The following is an 18,921-nucleotide window of genomic DNA, read 5'->3' as shown; positions in this document are numbered from 1 at the left end:
ACATCACCTGGTCCTGGGTGGTTGATAGCTCCGCCCTTCGCTTCACCTGACTGTCCCACTCAATCGCTTATCCAATGACATGACCACAAATTTAATCAACCTATTGGAGTATAGGTTGATTTGCCTCATTTAGTGCTAATGATGGCAAGGCAGAGGTTCAATAACCGAACACCCCGGGTTCTGGTCAGGAGGGCTGGCCTACCCAGCCATGGATCAGACTGGCAAGATCCCGCTGTTGGCTACCACCCAACTATACAGCATCCCCTCGTTTATCACGGTTAATGGGACCCAAAACCACCCGCGATAAACGAAAATCCGCGCAGTAGCGACCAATTAACATATATTTAAAAAAATAATAAATTTGACCCACGTGGGCCTTTGCGCTTGAGCAGAGCACACACACACACACACAGGCCAGTGATCTAGCTGGTGTGCAGCAGACCTGTTTGTGATTGTTCAATTAAGGTTGTTTAGACAATTATGATGTTCAATTAAGGTTGTTTAGACAATTATGGATGGGGAGACCTGCTTTTGTTCTTATAAGTCTCTCTCACAGAAACACATACACTCACCTGCACGCCCATGCTTGCACCACACACGCGTGCCCCACGTGGACCTTCCCGCTTGAGCAGAGTGCGCACACACTAGCACGCATAGTAAGCAACACTTAGACACAGATTTTTGCGGACTTAAAAGTTAAAAAAAAAAAAAATTATGATTGTTTGAAAAAATCCGCGATGCACCGAAGCCGTGATAAACGAACCGCGAAATAGCGAGGGATCGCTGTACAGTACATTTGAACTTGAACCCTCAGGTGATGAAACCATGGGAATTATATACTTGCATTTATGTCTTAAAGCAATTAAACCAAATGTCATTTTTTATTCATCAAGGTTCTTTATTGAAGATTTAGGAATGAAAACCAGCAAGCCTCTTGAAATTAGCGCAGGATTTTATGAAGTTAACATTTCTTTCAGTATTGGGTGTTGAACCGATTATTCGACTTTCCACTCTATTTGACATCTTGCGTTTCAATCAGTCACTTTCAACTCGCTTGTCTGCTGCCATTGCCGGTCAATAACACACTTTGGAGCAATAAAGTGAGATCTTAATGTGGGCCTGAGAGTATCAGATTAAAAATAGTGGTTAGCCTCGCTATAGTTTCAGCGATTCTCACTTCCCCTTAGCTCTCAGACTGTGGGACAAGCGGGCGAGGAACAAGAACACACACGAAGTGAAGCTATACACCTCCAATGACACAAAAACAAGAAAAGCAAAATTGAAACAGACGAATACTTCATTCTTTGTACTTGATTTGTAGATTTAGTGTGTTTGTGCTTTCTACTGTCTTAGCTGTTACATTAATTTATTGTTGTTTAAGAATATCTTGCTCCATGTACAGCACTTTGTATACAGTACCCTCTGCACTGTGGTGACAAAAATGTCAAAGTTGTCCCCAGGACCTGATGGTACGTGGAGTATTTTGGGGTGTCCAGGGTCCTTCTTGTCTGAGGGCGGCACCCCTTTATCCTAGCAGCTCTAGTGGCAGTGTTGGAGCACTGACTGTGGAACGTCCTGCATGAAAGCCACCCTACCAACACACTTCCAGTTTCATTTGCTGACTGCAATGGTGGCAAAAAAAAAGGCTGAATTCGTCGAAGATCATAAGCATGTTCTCTACTGCTACTTTAACTTGAAAACTTGTAATCAAAATCACAGTAAAATGTCGAGGAGTCCCATTTACATCTTTCGATATTTGCGTTGATCTTTCCGCCTCGAAAGTTTGGAATTCAAGCTCAAAACCTTCCTTTGTGGCATTTGCATTCATGAATCGGAGTCTGAATAGTTTTCATTATGAGCGCTGTTTTTTAAACGGTGCGCCCAGCTTCCAGCCTCTTGGCCAAAGTCACCTGAGATAGGCTCCTGCTCACCTGTGACCCTCGTAAGTACAATTAAGCACTGCTGTCTAGAAAAAGGGTTGTCCATTTCATATGTGTGCTCTAATTCAGGTCTAAATAGTAAATATTGCTGAGGGACAAAAAAAAAATCATTTTGACAGAGACCTAAATGGTGATCAAGTTGGGTTATAAATATCTAAAATAAAATGATTACATCAATTTTCTTCATTGTGCAGTGAAAAAAAACATGAAATAAGCACCTTCATCTGATAAAAGGCAAAGAAATGGAATACAGAGATCCTTCGCTCTAACGCGGTTCACTTTCCGCGGCTTTGCTGTTTCGCGGATTTTTTAGTGCAGTTTTTTAATGCTTTTAACCCTTTAAATCAGAACTCGGCGGCGGCGCTGCATGTCGACAGTACAGTATTTCCAAAAACTATTATAGTTATTTGTTGAAAACGGGTATTGTTTTGTTTTTTGTAATTCCGCCTGAAAACAGGTTTTGGTCTTTTATTTCATTGGATTTTGGATTGGATAAACTTTATTGTCCAATATATAGTTAAGTATTGTATAATAATTAAAAAAAAATAAAGTTCACTACTTCACCGATTTCACTCATCACTGGTTCTTTTTGGAACGTAACCCCCGTGATAAACGAGGGATTACTGTATTCTTCAAGGGCTTGATCTAATGTCCATTTACTGAAAAGAAAAATGAAAGCACCAAGTCCTGCAAACAAGCTGCGACTGAAAGATGACTGGAAAGCTGAGCAACTACAAGTGAGGAAAGCCAGAATTTGTCTGTCCACCCCGACATCCTCCACTGGAGAACTCCTTGCATTATCTTGCTCCCGGCCAGGCAACCTTTCTCAATCCTTTGCGTGGGTTATCCTAAGATGAGTCCTTTGCAACATAAACTGACAACTTGCTAATGACGAGGAGCCGTTTAACATAAACGAGACGAGCGCACGGATCAATTGTACTATCTCAGAATGTAGGGAGCGCCCGGTATTTTTTGGTCAATGTGGATGACTACCACTCAGGTTCAGTGCAAACAGACAACACAGGATCACACAGACTTGTCAAAGTTATTATTGTAGAATACTTTGATGATTTTTTTTCTTTCATACAGACAAAAGGTGTAGGACTTAATTCCCAATAAATTATCTTAGATTTCCGTACAGTTTGTCTACAGTATACAGGTGTGTTCTTCCTCATATATATATATATATAGATATTTATTCGCTTAAGTAACAGGCAGGTAACTCTTTAATATATTCAATAGTCTTTGTGTTTGTTAGGTTTTTTTTTTTTGGTCTTTTTTTTTTTAAATTTCAGCACAGTCCAGGCTGCATTTTCTGTCTGCAGAACAGCTCTGCGTTGTGCAAGGAGGAGGACCATTCCACACACAAAATTTACAACAGTGTGTATCATGAATAATGTAAAAGCCAGAATTTCTCCCCCGGGCGGTTAAAAACCTGCGGCAGATCTAAAAGAGCAGCCTAAACAATGCAGACGATAGATGCATTGCACTTCTGCGGTCTCTAGCTCTGTGCCGCCCTCCAGTCGTCCAGTCCTTTTGAGAATAAGAAAGTACATTTGTCTCCTGCTTATTTACAGAGTCACCGCGGCGGTCTCAAGAGACTTAAAAGCATCTGGGCCCCTCCGCACGCTTCAGGGTCTGTTCACTGGACAGAAAACACAGCCCTCAAAATATGCTCAGGAAAATGTGCAACATATTGTTTTCCATCAGTGGGAGCACCGGTGGAGAAAATCAATAATCATAGTAATGTACAAGTGCTTCTGTTTCGTTTTTCCTCTCCTTACAAAAAGTAAAAGGACTAAAAGGTAAGGGAAAAAAAATAAGCATAAAAGAGAGTAACAGGAACATAGTACCTGTAAATTAAAGTTGCGCGTGTGCACTTTAGGGGCGAGCTGTACAGTTTTGATGCAGTGGTACAATTTCTAATTTGGGATAAATATATTCTTTTTCACATTCTGCTTTGCCTTCTGTTAATCTAACTCACAACATCATAATGTAACATGGCTCTGGACAGATGGACAGAAATGGCCGGAACTGGTCCGTCTAATTTACAACACTGTAGATTTGCTCGGTATGTTTGGTGTGTGTGTGTGTGTGTGTGTGTGTGTGTGTCTTTTTCTTTTTTGTCGACCGTAAGAAGCACCGACAGAGCTGTGCTACGAGGCTATGAAATAGACAGGGTTAGACTTGAACAGGTGTGTGTGTGTGTGTGTGTGTGTGTGTGTGTGCATGAGAGAGAGCAAACGTGGAGAGTTCATAGCACACAGTTGTGACAGTCGTCTAAATGATTTACCTACACATAAAGAGTGACATTAATGATACCAAAATGCATGCTTCAAAACAGACAAGAGGAACACATGATGATGAGCATTCAAGAAGACAAGAGTTCTGTACAGTTACGTTTTTTTTTTTTTTTTTTCCAGAGAGCCTTGCGCCCCTCCTGAAGCGGAACTGGGCAAGGACACGCGTGTTCCTGCTCTGTTTTTGCATGTGTTAGCATCCCTGTTGGACTGCAGTTCTAATCTGGGTTACACAGGATGACATGTCAGTCAGTTGCATATTATCCGCCCTTGCCTTTTTCTGGTGGTGGATCCTGTCAGGTCGTCAACAGGAAAAAAGTGAGGGGAGGCGCGAGGACAAGAAGGTGGTGGTGGTGGTGGTGACCGGAGGGTTGGGATTTGATTTGCATTGCGTTGCACTCCAAGGCAACGTGAAGTCAGCAGTTCACCCACACGTGGTACAACTTGGGACACGCTTGTTTGGAATGTCCACGGAAGGTCACGGAGCTGAATGTGGAGGAATGTGATGTCACCGGCTCACATGGTCTTACCATCATGTATGTTGTCAACTCTTTGTGTGGCTGCGTTCTACCCTTGAAAACATGAACAATTTCACCTTGTTGCCATGATCTCAGACAAGAGCTTCGCGGGGCCAACCGAGAGCAAATAACACATCACACTAATTCAATGACTCCTTTCAAAGTGATTTGGAAACAGCCGGCTTGTCTGTTGCTTTTGTGTTACAATTGACCCCAGAGCCACATGGACGTAAATATGCAAAAAAAAAAAAAAAAATAAGTCTGTCCCACCTATTTCTGCAAAAGCAAAGTGCTGTTGTCGGTCCGTGTAGTGGAATATATACAGTTAGACTGTACAAGATAGAATGGGTCCGTTCACTTGCCTCCCTTGATCAGGCTAGCAACCGTAATTGGTCACTGACAAAGGAGTTCGCAATGGAACCCGAAAGCCTCACTATGAGGCAGCAAAAATGCATATGATTTCTCGCGGCAGAAGAAAAAGGACGACGGTGAAATGTTTGAAGAGAAGTTGAATCTGAAAATGAAATATCGTAACAATCAAATATTGTGACGTATTTCAATCATTGGCTATGAAAAACAACGATTTGAGCCGGGGATGGCCTGGTGGGGACAATTGTAACACTAAGTTCTTCCATTGAATCTGATCTTAGAGCTGCTGAAAGTCACACTTTAGAAATTATATTCAAGAGTTTAACAAGCGAGTGAGTAAAACGCCGCAGGTTTCCGCTTGCTACTGAATTATCATTTCTAAATAAGAAAGCGGCTTAGTTTTGTGTGTGTGTGTGTGTGTCCAGTTTTCAAGCAAGACAATGCTAAGCGACGTAACAAATATGAAATTACGGATCTTCTCATGCAACCATCACACTTTAAAATATACAACTTCTATTTTTGGGGAGCTAACACAGAAATTTAAGTCGGAACAAGTTATAAAAATAAATTACTGACATTGACGGCAACAATGATAGTTAGCACAACAAAGCAAGAGTTGTTTGCTCCAAAACAATTTTCTGAGTTGTTCAATTGGGATTGTGTTAATTCTTATTTCTTTCTTGTGAAATGCGGGAAAGCCAATTTCAAATGACCCAACTTAAAATGATTTGTTATGTTAAGTTTGTTGCCTTGAAAGTTTGAGTTGATGATTTTATTTATTTATTTTTTGCAGTGCCGGATGTTAGCTAAACGTTGCTCCTTACTGATGGGAAACTTAAATGATCAAATATCATTTGTATGACATAATTGACAATGTTTTACATATCATGGTTAGGGGCGAATCCAAAAATGAATATTTAGCTGTATGAATCAATCAGTCAATCAATCTATCCCCCCCCCATCCATGATGGTGTTGACCCCATGACATGTGAGCAAGAGCAGGTTTGAGGTGAGTGTCAGTCTTAAAGGGCCAAAGTCTGTGCATTGTGACCTGATGCCATTTAAAGGGATAATGCTTCACAAGCATTCCAAAAGAATAAAAAAAAAAAAGAACACATTAGGGATAAGCGAGCCGAAGCAAAGCGGGCGAAGAGGAACAGCGAGACGAGGGAGAGGAAATGAAGAGGCTTCGATCGGATACAGCATCGTGACGGAAGCCATCCGCCAGTTCATCGTATGCATGGCGCCGCTGAACCGTGGCGAAGGGATGTGCGCATCCCACACAGATAACAACATATCATGTGGACACGGGGCAGCATTCAAGGATTGGCGACTGATGACAAGTTCGGTATTGTCGCTTCCCAATTATTAATAAAAAAAATAAAATAATATCATATATACATATGTACTGTATATATACTTGTATAACTCCTTCCTTTACTATTAGGCCTAAATGAAGGGTAACTTTGAAATGTATACACATTATATACCTGTATATGTACGTACATATATATATACATATATATATATATGTATATATGTACAGTATATATATATGTATACACATTATATATATGTGTATATATATATATATATATATATACTGTATATATATATGTATATAGAGACCATATATATGTATATATATATATATATATATATATTCTTTTTTTCCTCAGAAGAGACAAGACAACACACACATATTGAAAGAGAGAGTGGGGAGTGATCGGATGTAAAATGAAAATGAACATCACGCTGCAGTGACAAAGCCAAGAAGTGAAGCAACACGGAAAACTAATGAGCACCATGTTCCGAAATGAATGAATCGAGGCGGAACGGATGAGGAATTTAAAGCGTCAACAATTACATCACAAGCAAAAATGAGCTGCTTGGCGTTTTCAATGACAAACCAGATAATTGTTGAGCACGGTGGTTGTGGTGTCCTGGCGGGCAAGTGGGCGGGGTCACGGCAACCACACTCGATTAACACCGGTCGGAATGAAGGGATTCGGGGGGGGGGTTCACGGCCAGGGAGCCCCTCCGTCTCCAAGCCCACCGTCGGCAGATGGAGGCCAGGCTGAAGAGCGAGCGAGGTCAAGGCGGGGCGGGCGGCTGGTGGATGAGGGGGAGGGAGTTGTACTTTGATCGCGTCAATGTTCATGTGGAGTCGGCAGCCATCGTCCTCCCCCCTCCTGTCACACAGGAGAGACTGGATGGAAATGTCATGTGTGTGTCCCCAAGCTCTCTCCTCTGCCCCACCTCAGGATTCAGTTCCCCTTCTCCCCGACCCACTAAGTTATAAGGTGGTCTCCACACAGTAGAGGTGGGCTAGGTAAGGAGTTGGGGGCTTCCCCAACCTGTCCCTGCTATGATGGTTGTTGCAGTGTTGATGGTGATGATGACGAGGGGTTTGGTTGCTTGGGGTGATGGTGTTGATGCTGTTTTTGTTGGCGTGGACAATTGATGAAGCGCCGCCGCTGTTGTTATTATTTCGGTTGCACTGGGTCACTGGGAGGCTATACTGGCGGTATGGACGAGTGGGACGGGTGCGGGCCGTGGGCTGGGGCTGAGTGGGAGGGGGCGGCGGCTTGCGAAGAGCCGGGTGCACGTGCTGATATCTGCTGAGTTCTGAGTCGTCGTCCACATCGGTGTCATCAATCAGCGGGATGTTGTGGATGAGGTCATTGATGAGGAACTCCGGGTGGGCCATGAAGTTGTGGATGGAGTTGCGGGATTCTGGTTTCTCCCGGCCCTCGTACAGCGAACTACGGAATGCTTTCACCACTCGCATCTGCCGAAAGGAGGGGAAGGCGTAGGAGAAACCACAAGAGCAAGAGAAGAACAAGTCAGACGCCGAAGTGGGGGAAAACAAGTCAAGGGAAACCCGCAAAGACCGATTGGTCTTCTCCAGAAGGCAGACAGACATACAGACACAAATGGACAGACACTCGGGGGCCAGGCGGCTTTCCGGTTAACTTTTCATGACGACGTCACTCTCCTTCTTTTCAAATTTTGCGTCAAGCGACAAAAGTGAGACATTTGAATTTGACATCAAAATATGAATAGGAGGGAAAGAAATTCAACATTCACCCCTTATTTCCATCTCTTATCGCATCTGATAAACAACTCAGAAGATTTATAATCCAAGCCCATATATTTAGCTCAGCAACAGTGACTGAAGTGAATAACACTAACATTTGTTGGTTTTTTTTCCTCCTTACTCTACCCACTCAACGTCTGTTACTTTGTCCACCAATGATTCCTAACTTCTCCATAAGAATTCAAATTGTTGTACTGAGTACGGAAAATGCTTGCACGGTGGCTCTGATTGATATTCCATCGTTTTTCAGCTTTATGCTTGCTTGTTTTTCACCACAGAGAAAACTAACAGTTTTTTTATGCCCGTTGCATCAACCATACCGAACATTACTAATTAGCGTAAATGTAGACTTCATAAGCAGGATTCCTCTCTGAATACGAATCTACAAATCAGTGCGCTTTATTATTTGAATATTAAATGTAGGACATACTGTACATGGCTTAAAAAGCGCACCTGTCAGTCGCATGTTCCAATTCCTTAACTCACAAGAAATAGGGTTGGACTCAAACAAAAGGTGCATCTTCTGAGTTGTGAATCTTCCATCATCCAACTTTAAATACCTGGAAATTAAAGCTAAAACATTGATAGATTTTTTTTTTAATTGTTTGATGTCAAACCCGAATGTTTTCAGTCTACAGCCAAAACAAAGGAATTGCATGTCTATAAAAACGCACTTTTCGGCTAGTTGGAAATGTGTGGCCTATGCAAGCCGTTTGAATTAAAGACAGCTTTGTCGATAATTTTCAAGGAAGAAAGGTCATGACTTTGGGTCAGGCTTTGTGTCTATCCCACTCAAAGCTTGATTGACTGAAACAGGATGTTATCGTAACGTTACGTATCGATTATCCCGGTGATGAGATTCCGTAGGGGTTGAATCAAAGGCAACTGGACTTCTTTTGTGTTCAACATTTCAATAAAAACTCCTACACTGTCTGGTGGGGGACACACGCATCCCCCAGATGGAATCTTTGTTCCAAAATGTGTATGGCCTCGGATAAGAATGCAGTCACTAATAAATATGAGTCTTCCAAATCCCAAAACTGATGTTCCACTAATTGATGTTCAGACTCACGGGACATTGTGTCAATGACCTAATCCAGAGGCAAACTACGGCCTGCGGGCCAAATCCGGCCCGTTGGTCTTTTTAATCCGGCCCGCCGAAGGTTGGTACGCAATTAAGGTTCGATGTCAACAACTGCATTCATTTCATTTGGACAGTTACTTGAAGTTGCAGAGCATAGGGAGGAAGGGGGAGACGATACGGATGCCCGCAGTAGCGCCAAGTCAAGCAAATCCCGTTCGATACGACGGAATCCCGTTCGATACGACTAATGTACTCTTAAAGTCTGAAAAACGTGCCAAAAAATGCAAAATACTGCTTCTTAAATAAAGAAATCCAATTAATATTATGTCGAATTTAGTTCACCCTTTTGATCCGGCCCTCCATAATATTTTCTGGTTGTCATGTGGCCCTACGCAAAAAATAATTGCCCACCCCTGGTCCTAATCCATCCGTCCACTATGCTTAACAGCATTCGGTTCATGGGTAATTTATCCATGATAGTGCATCCTCATTCAAGGCTGGACCTGAAACCTTTCAACTGTGAAGCAGACATGATGTACACCACGCTGCTCTGACAACAACGTATTCTTGATGAAATGAGCCTATAATTTGAGAGAGGACTCAAATGCACCGATGACTATGAGTGATGTGAACGCTTCCCAAGAGCTACTACGTCCTAAGAATTACATTTGGGGGCACTCCACCAGACACAAAGAAACAAGTCATTTGTTTAAAAGCCCAGACAGACGGATTCCAAATCGAAGAAGTCCCGTTGATTCAACCTCTCCGGATTATTGCATCCCACCATTGGATTCGCGGTCGTCCGTCCACTTCTGCTGCAGAGAATTTTGTCTATCTACGGCCATGCATTCGTCGTTATTTGCTGTACAAACACATTGCTGAGAGTAAAAATTAATTCATTTTAGCCGAAGTGCAGTGGGAGTCCGCCTGATCCCGCGTGTCATCAAAAGATGTTGAAAAAAAAAAAGGTGTTTTGAAATGAGTTTGCTATTGACAAACACTTATGTCAGTTCTGACACACCAGACAGACTTTGCAGCATCCACAAAGACCACAGAAGCAGCAAAACACCTCGCATAAATACGCACCTGACGTGCGTGGAAGAGTCGACAAAAATGTGAGGGTGTGTTGTGAGTGTGTGTTTGAGCGTGCGGTAAAAATACACTCGCACTGCAGCACACCGGCTAGCATGCATGCACACAGATGAGGCGAAATGCCAGGCACAGATGGAGAAGAAGCAATAATAGTGAGTTAGTTGAATGTAGAATCAAGAAATCACCAAGTGGCCACACACGCGCACAGGTGCGCACAAGTACACACACGCACGCACGCGCACACACACATGCAGCAGCCGTTGTAACAGAACGGAAAGGCGGTTTTCCATGGAGTGAGCTTGGCACTTTGGACATCAGCATGCATTGGAAAAAATGTGCACTGTGAGTTCCGAGTTAATCTGTTAGCAATCGCTGTGCGCACACACGTGCACACACACGCATTTGCCAAAATGTCCTGCAGACGTGCATGAGAGAGAGAAACGAAGAGAGTGGAATCAGGATGATGCTGATGAGAAAGGTTGCTGCGGGACATAAAAAAAAAAATAAAAAATTCAAGAGTTGCAAAAAAAGAAAGCAGGCGTCACAGCAGGTTAGAAGAGCGTGTGATTGGTTCGATTATTTCAAACAGGAGGTGATTGGTTCAAAGTCAGCCGTGTCACGCGTCCACAGGCAGCCAGGTCATGCTGAATCAGATGACTGTCACTCACAGACTCAGTCTCTCTCTCGCTCTCTCGGTCATACAAACACACACCCAGCGTGAGGTCCGTGAGTGTGTTGGGAGGTGCGTGATGTGGTGTGCGGTGTAGGTGCGCATAAAGGCATTCCCCGGCCATGGCGGTCGCTCCATGCACGCTTCCCTCAAGGCCAAATCGAGGGAAAGCAGAATGAGCTCAAAGAAAAGGAGAAAATTGAATGTAACGATAACAGACAGGCGCGGGCAGACAGAGACTTACATAGAGACCGTTTGGCCAAAGGCTTTCTATCAACTGCGACAGCGATTACTGTATACTTTTGACAATCAGGTAGCTTCAATGGGGGGGGGTTGTCGATGCTGCAGTTGGCCAAACTCTGAGAAGTCTCTACACATGACTCTGGCATAGGTGACAGACTGGCAGACAGACAAACTGGCGGACAGACAGACAGACAGACAGACAGACAGACGGTCAAGCGGTAGGTTCAGTGCTTATCTGTTTTTCCAAAGAGCCTGTCAGACAGCAGAAAAACACTTCATGCAGACTGAGAAGGTTTCAGAACGTTACTTTCTCACTTTGTCGGCACTTGGTTTGTTTTCATTTTTGGTCCCCGTAGGTGGAGTAAACTTTCGAGTATATGTCGCCCACAGTGTGACCAGAGAGACCTGGAGGTCAGGGCGCTGCTGTGTTATTGCTTTCTCTCAGCTTCTCTCCATCCATCCCTCTCCCTCCCTTTCTCTTCCTTCATCCCTCCCTGCCGGCCCTCTCAGCATAGCTTGATGGAAAAACGATTATGATTAAAAGTACAAGGGTAGAGGCGCTGGAAGGTTGAGGCCGCTGTGTGGGGTGGGGGGAAAATAAAATGCTGATGGGAAGAAATTGCAACATAAATACAGAGAGAAGCTGTGAGGCTGATGGCCCTTACAAGAGTTCCCAAATCTCACGTTAGGTGAGCAAACGGTGAGTGCTACCGTCCTTTTGGTATGCATGCTTTTCACTTCAGCGGCAGCCCTTCTTGCCACAACCATTCTCTCTTTTTGTCTCTGACGCAAAGGGGGGGAGGCGAACACCCCCTTTTAAAATATGCAACAACACAAGAACGAATGAAGGAACGGAGGGGAGAAGTGAGAGAGGGTTGATCTCAACAGTACCGGTAATCTCTTTCTGAACTCCTCTGTATGTCGATGAAAGTAGGCCAATATGAAATGAAAACAAACTGGATCCGCAGGGATCACAAAGGTCCAGCATTGCTCAAGGTGGATGAAAGCGCGAAAGACACACATCTTCCTTCTTATATCTCAAATCTAAAATACGGAAGTCGGAGGGCTGGGCTTGCTTTGCCGAGAACACCGGTGGAGTAAACACATGACGCAGAAGTTACCTGAACACGAGCAGCACTCAAAGGCTGAGGTTTTCCTTCATGAAGTGAGACATAAAACACACCATTTCTGAAAAATTTTCTGCAACAGTGCTACGGATGTCATGAACAGAGTCATCATGTCGCTTTCTCTGGAGAACACCTGACTTACATATTGTACGTTTTGCACGCGCAAATCAGGCACAGACTTGATTGTACCACAGTGTGGATGTGGAAGAGGGTTAATGGTGGAAATAAATCCAGCAAAAATGTGTGAATGAGAAGTTCTGATTTTGTTTGACAGATCGACTAGGCCGGGGGTCGGCAATCCGCGGCTCCAGAGCCGCATGCGTCTCTTTAGCGCCGCCCTAGTGGCTCCCTGGAGCTTTTTCAAAAATGCTTAAAAATGAATAAAAGATGGGGGAGGGAAATATATTTTCGTTTTAATATAGCTTCTGTAGGAGTACAAACATGACACAAACATTCTAAATGATTTTCAATGCTGTGAGAATGTGTAGAATAAATATTAAATTTCAACATTTCTGTCAATGATCATAGCCTGCAACACACGTTTCTATTTAAACGGACGGGATGCCAGGCAGATGGCTGCAGTAAAAAAGTTTGGGAACCCCTCCTCTACAGGATGCACCGCAAGGGAAAAAACGTTTAACCATGAAGGCTTATTGTGTATTTGTAGCCAACTTAGTGGCTAATATCGATACATACAGCATGTGTTGCCTTCATTGTGAGGCTTATACAGTATAAGGCTTTTAATTTTTTTTTCATTTGTTTTTTGGTCCATTAAGTCTCTTTCAACATTTTGGGTTGCCGACCCCTGGACTAGGCAAATCAAAACATTTTGAGTTCAGATCACTGCTCTATCAATTCCGATGTTCACAGCCATCTTTAAACCAAACATGAGCATAGCCCAATAGTCGACAGATACGGGATGACTTACAGTTTAAGTCATTGTACAGGCTACTCTATCGTATAAATCGTGTGCGGACTGCACAGGGTTACCGTGCACACACGGCGGGCTGCGTGACTTGCCCGAGTCCGTGTCAGACACAAGAGTTACAGCCTGCGGGCTGAAGCACTTGTTCATGCAAGGCAAGGTCTTGTTTTAATTCGGTGGCCATGTAATAGTACCGCGTTCATTCCAAGTGTAATAAGGCAGGCGTCAACATGACATTCGAAAGTGCCTTGATGGGCGATAACAGTTTTTCAGGGAAAATGACAAGACCTGAAATCACTGCCCCATTGGTGAGTATTTGGGGGGGGGGGGCTGACTGCTCATTCATGTCGTTGTGGTGTTGTCATCCCACAGATGAATCGATCACCACCAAAAGTGAGAACATCAGTCAGTCCAAATTCAAGACTGTACGTGTCATGCTACGACCAGGTGTTCACAAAAAAGCTCTTTAAGAACTTTTGAGGGAAAATAATTGAAGGGGGAAAAAAAAGCAAGCTAACCAGCAGCAGCACCCTTTATCACTGCACGCACACACCTTCATTTGACTTCTACCAGTCACCAGTTTCCACTCAAATGCAAAGGTTCTCCTCGCGATGAAAATGCAAGACACTTCATGATATGCTGTACTGCAATCATGACAGGAAAACAGAAATATTCTTCAAGAACGGCCAAGATTTTTTGCCTCTGCGGAAAATGGCCACAGTCAAGAAAGCGGCGTGGTTTAGCGTCGACGCCAGCCTCTCTGTCTTTCCTCCTACGTCACTCGGAGCGACGGCGCAAGATGAAGAAGAAAGGCAGTGTGGGATGGCAGGAGGTATAAATGCATGAGGGAAGGAGCAAGGTAGGAAAGGAGAAGCAACTGAGAAAGGACGGATGAGGAGACAGCACAAGCACACGCGCAAGCATGCGCACACACGCAAAGACACGTCAAAAGCACCGGCACGCACGTCGCCATACACACACAGCTCGTCTGCTCACACGCGGACTGAGAAACACACAGCGGTGGTCACAACAGCGGCTCCGGGCACATCAGCAAGCGCACGCACAAACAGACACTCGCCGAACTGACATACAGAGAAATCAAAGAGGAAATATGAGGTGGGTTGCGCTACTCTCCACAGGAGATGGGGACAGTGACAAAAATGGATGACATCAAGGACGAGGGAAATGACAAAAGAAGGAAGAACAAGGGGGAAAAAAAAAGGATGCGAAAATCTAAAGAAATCTTAGCGTTAAACTAAGCCTGTATTCAGATCTGGCGCAATCCAAATACAGCTACAAGATAACAACTCGACTACGTATAGAACAGAGTACATTTCAGTCTTTAGGAGCGCTTTGGGCAAACAGGACATCCTGTAATATCTCAAACAAAAGAACATACAGCAAAGAGAAAGTCAAGAGTGGCATTGGAGAAAGAGAGAAAGTTAACAAACAGACAAACGGGACGGACGGGGAAAGAAACCGCTACGTTTTGGAGGGCTCAGGACGAGAGGCAAACGTGAGATGTTGAAGCTGAAAGTAGTGTTACAGACATCATCGATCCAAAACACGCTGAACAAAACTGAGAGGAGGAGACGAAGGAGAAACAAAGCTCAAAGGGAAACTCAACTTCGAATGGCAAGTTAGGCAACAGCAGCGGTTTTGAGGGCTTTTATACTCGAAGGTTTACAGCTTTTGGCCAATACTCTAATTGAAGCATTCCAAGAATGTCACGCCCGCAACTTATTTTCTTTGACTTCTTAAACTTGAGAGCAGTCATTTTAAACACGGTAACCTGGCTTGACCTCATTGACACACAGGAAATATTGTAAGACATGGTGCAGCGGGAGCTGTCCTCACCTCTGTGAACTTTGACCCTTACCTTCCACCAGGATCAGTTCGATCATTTCAATAGATTTCATTTTCTTTTTTTTCTTTTTTTTTGAGGGGGGGGTATATTTCAACTATGTATTATTACTAAAAGGGGATATCAACTCAAAAATGTTCCTCACAATAATATGTATGTTCCATGCACACTCACGAATCTAAACATTCTAATTAAGTATTATTAATTAATTAATAATAAAGTTTGAAGTCAAGATGGCGCCCGAGTAGGCAGCCGTCGGCAAGTGCTCTCATGAGCCTTGCTTTTTTTGTTGTCTTTGTGTTTGTTTTGTCACTTTGTGTTTGTTGTTACGTCGTGTGGACCTGATGTGGACTTTTTTCAGCATTTTTTGGCCACGGCATTCATCAAGGAGGAGACTCTGTGCTCGGTGGTTGCGCCTTCTCGGCAGCATGGGTATACCAGCACTGTTTTTGACTGGGAGGAATGTCGGCGCCATTTGACTGTCGTTGCTGGACAGTCCCGGGGCGCTTGTGTCTTGCGCCTGTCATGGGCAGCATTTTTCACAGCCCCGCTTTGTTCAGCGGAGAGATCGGTGCTGTTGACGGTCTGCGGCTGGATGGATGCAAGGCTTGAGGAGCCGACGATGAGAAGAAAGGAGCGTTAGCGCGGAGCGCCGATGCGGATGTGGAACTGGGAGTCGCGGCTTGGAGTTTGAAGCGGATTACGCGGGACAGGAGAAGTGAACTAATCTCTTTTCGTCAATGGACGCTACAGCTTCGTGTTTGCTTTCAAAACTTTAGCTTGTAGCAGACGTGTGCACATTTTCAGCATGACGTCTCTGATCCACTGGTGAAAGGACACTTTGATCCTCTCCTCTTTCATCGATAACTGCTTCAGACAACAAAGTGTATGCAGAAAAGTGGTGAAGATTGCACGACTGTCTGTGTCCTATGTGTTGTGTTGTGTTATTTTTGTTATTTTGACTTCAAGATGGCGCCGCGAGAGTGGCTGCCTTTCCAGCAGCTCCTATATTTTGTTGTTCTACTTCTTCCTTTCATAACTTTGCTGCTGTGAATTGGGAATTTCTCCACTGCGAGACTAATAAAGGTTTTCTTAATATCGTGTTTGTGGAATTTAAAATGAGCAGCAAAATCCACCTATTTTTATCCCCCTCAGGGGGACGGCCATTTTGCCACATGTCGAGTGAAAATGACATCACACCTATGGACTCAGGTAACGACCAATCACGACTGACCCGTTTTCCTGGTTTGGTCATGTGACGTTCGCAACGTTGAGCCCTTATGCTACAGTCAGACTGAATGCGTGTGCATTTCTGGCAGTGCATATCCATAAATAGCCAATGCAGTTCACGTAATCACGTGCGGTTGGGTGCCGGGTAGCACATTTGAAGACTTCCAAGCAAAAATTTTGCTCTTTTGCCTATTTCGCCGTTTCATGCTGAAGTGATTATTTGGCGGAGGCATGGTGGCGACAGCCAATCGACATCAAGAACGTACTTACTACAACACTCGCATGAGCAGAACAAGCAGCCACACATCCAAATAAAGTGAAACACATACACACACACACGCAACATAATGAAATTTAAAATAATGTGGGACAATATCATTGCTGTCTATAGGACTGAGAGGTATATACAACATGGCCAGCTTCCTTTGCGGGCTGGGACTGACACAAAAAAAAAAGTGTGGCCTTGGGGAAATTTGGAGGGGGCGGGGGGGGGGTTAGATTATCTTGAGAGTGGACTGAATTGTTTCCACCTGTTGAACTGTCAGCAAAGAAAGCATTTAGCAGCCAACACAACCACGCGTCACCAGATTGAGTTTACATGTTGGAGGAGGAGAGACCCTCCTCCTGTCCGCTCAAAGCAATGGTCGTAGCTTCCCCCGTAAACGCACACACGCAAGATATTTCACGTTTAGTCTGAAAAATTAGGAACTGTGATGTCATTTTCAGTCGACAGCAAGTGGCAAAATGGTTGCCCACTGAGATGGATGAAAACATGGATTTTTTTTTGTTTTTGCTGAATTCATATCCCACAAACGCAATAATAATTATCTGAATATCGTACGTAGATTAGTGGGGCTGCAGAGAAAATATGGTCAAGAACATTTCGGACTTGACTTCCCCTTGAAACGTGAGTCTTCCTCTGGCAGGACTCTTGACACAGTGAGCGAATTGACAGCACACCTCCTGCACCACACTCAACACTCAAACATAAAATCAAACACACTCTGGACTCAGGCCAGACCTGGATTTGGACCAGACCAGATCAGACCAGAATTACACAGCTGGTCAGGACCGGGTGCTGTTTGAAAGGGAGAATAAGAAATAAAAAAAAGCATAGAGGAAACGTTGTACACGCATGAGCAGCGGGTGAGCTGGAGGGGGGGGGGGCACAACCATCGACTGTAAAATACTGCAAGTCCACGTGCCGTGCATAAATGTGTGTGTGCGTGTGTGTGTGTGTGTGTGTGTGTGTGTGCGTGTAAGAAAACTGTGTGTGCATGCTTTCGGCGGACTCACTCCCTGGGGCTGGGCTGGTATTGGCTGTTGCGGTGGAGAGAGCTACGTGAGAGGGGGTAGATATAGTGTTTACGTCGTGGAGCTGACTGAGCACGGAGGAGCGCCTTCTCACTGCTCCCTGAAACGAGCCGCTTCGCTTGAATGTGCTCACTACCTCCATCTGCAGGACAGAGATAAAACAGTGGCACTCAGTGAGGGCGGCAGGATCGCAGCCAGTGTGGAACCCTCTCGTTGAGTGTGTGCGCGTGTGTGCGTGCGTGCGAGTGTGTGTGTGTGTGTGTGTGTGTGTGTGTGTGTGTGTGTGTGTGTGTGTTGACAACTCATTTCTCATTTCCACATAGACAGGCGCTTTTGGAGGGTTTGCTCAGCATTAGTGCCTATGCTGATGCAGTTTTGTTGTCTTTCAAATAATTGCTCCCCAATTCACCCCCCCCCCCCCCCACACACACACGCAAAGTACAAATATAGTGATACTCCATGAACGCCCCCACTAATACCCCTAAGTTTTTCAAGATACAAGATCAGATGGGGGGGCGGGGGGGGGGGTTTGCCTTGATTCACTTGACTTACAAGTAGGGCTGAATGATTGTGAAATCTAATCTAATTGCATTTTTATTTATAATAATTGCAATATTTTGATTGTAATTATTTTTTCAAGGCGGCTCTTCACATGTTTTTTTTTTAAACAAACAAACAATAAAAGAATCTGGATTACAATGAACAATACCAAATATCGGTATACTAGACACAAATGTTTTGGTATAATGAGTTAGGTTTATGCTAAAATAAAAGCAAATGAACCATGAATTGAAACAGATTGGTTTACACACAAATTATTTTGACAAATATCGCTTTTGTTCACAAGCTACTTTCCAACATCTACGCAGAATGCATGCTGAGATGTGATGGTAAAATGGTCAGACCCCCGTGCATGAGACTAGCAGTTAGCCTTCCGACCTACAGCTATTCTGATCACCGTTAGTCCTAAAATATTCATAACAGCGGGGCCACGTGGAATGTGGGCACCGGTGTGAAGTGAAGCGCCATCTTCGGTTCCAAAATGCTACGTGCAATAATGTGTGCTTAACAACTTTTTGTCTGTGTGCTACTTTACAACACGCTATGCTACTGAATCCAATATCGGCTCTTCGAAGAGATAAACA

The 18,921-nt window shown here is 44.1% G+C and overlaps 1 protein-coding gene across 7 annotated transcripts in view; it reads right to left on the bottom strand.

The window, feature by feature from the left end:
• Positions 1 to 2,966: 2,966 nt before the first annotated feature.
• atp2b3b (ATPase plasma membrane Ca2+ transporting 3b) overlaps positions 2,967 to 18,921 on the bottom strand; it is a 54,707-nt gene continuing 38,752 nt past the window's right edge. For 3 of the 7 annotated variants that reach the window (XM_086132136.1, XM_086132309.1, XM_086132222.1), the window contains one exon: positions 2,967 to 7,918. In XM_086132136.1, coding sequence (XP_085988262.1) covers positions 7,424 to 7,918 — 495 coding nt within the window. In that variant the 3' untranslated portion in view covers positions 2,967 to 7,423. Of the gene's footprint in view, positions 7,919 to 8,052; positions 17,919 to 18,921 lie in introns of those variants that run through there. The other 4 variants (XM_086132390.1, XM_086132472.1, XM_086132557.1 and 1 more) reach the window with 3 other exon arrangements.

This window comes from Hippocampus guttulatus, chromosome 1 (genome assembly GCF_054856545.1).
Source record: "Hippocampus guttulatus isolate MCC_2025c chromosome 1, RoL_Hgut_1.0, whole genome shotgun sequence".
In the NCBI taxonomy this organism is placed as follows: domain Eukaryota; kingdom Metazoa; phylum Chordata; class Actinopteri; order Syngnathiformes; family Syngnathidae; genus Hippocampus; species Hippocampus guttulatus.
The sequence above is the reverse complement of the archived record's forward strand: the minus strand, read 5'-3'. Positions and strand labels throughout refer to the sequence as shown.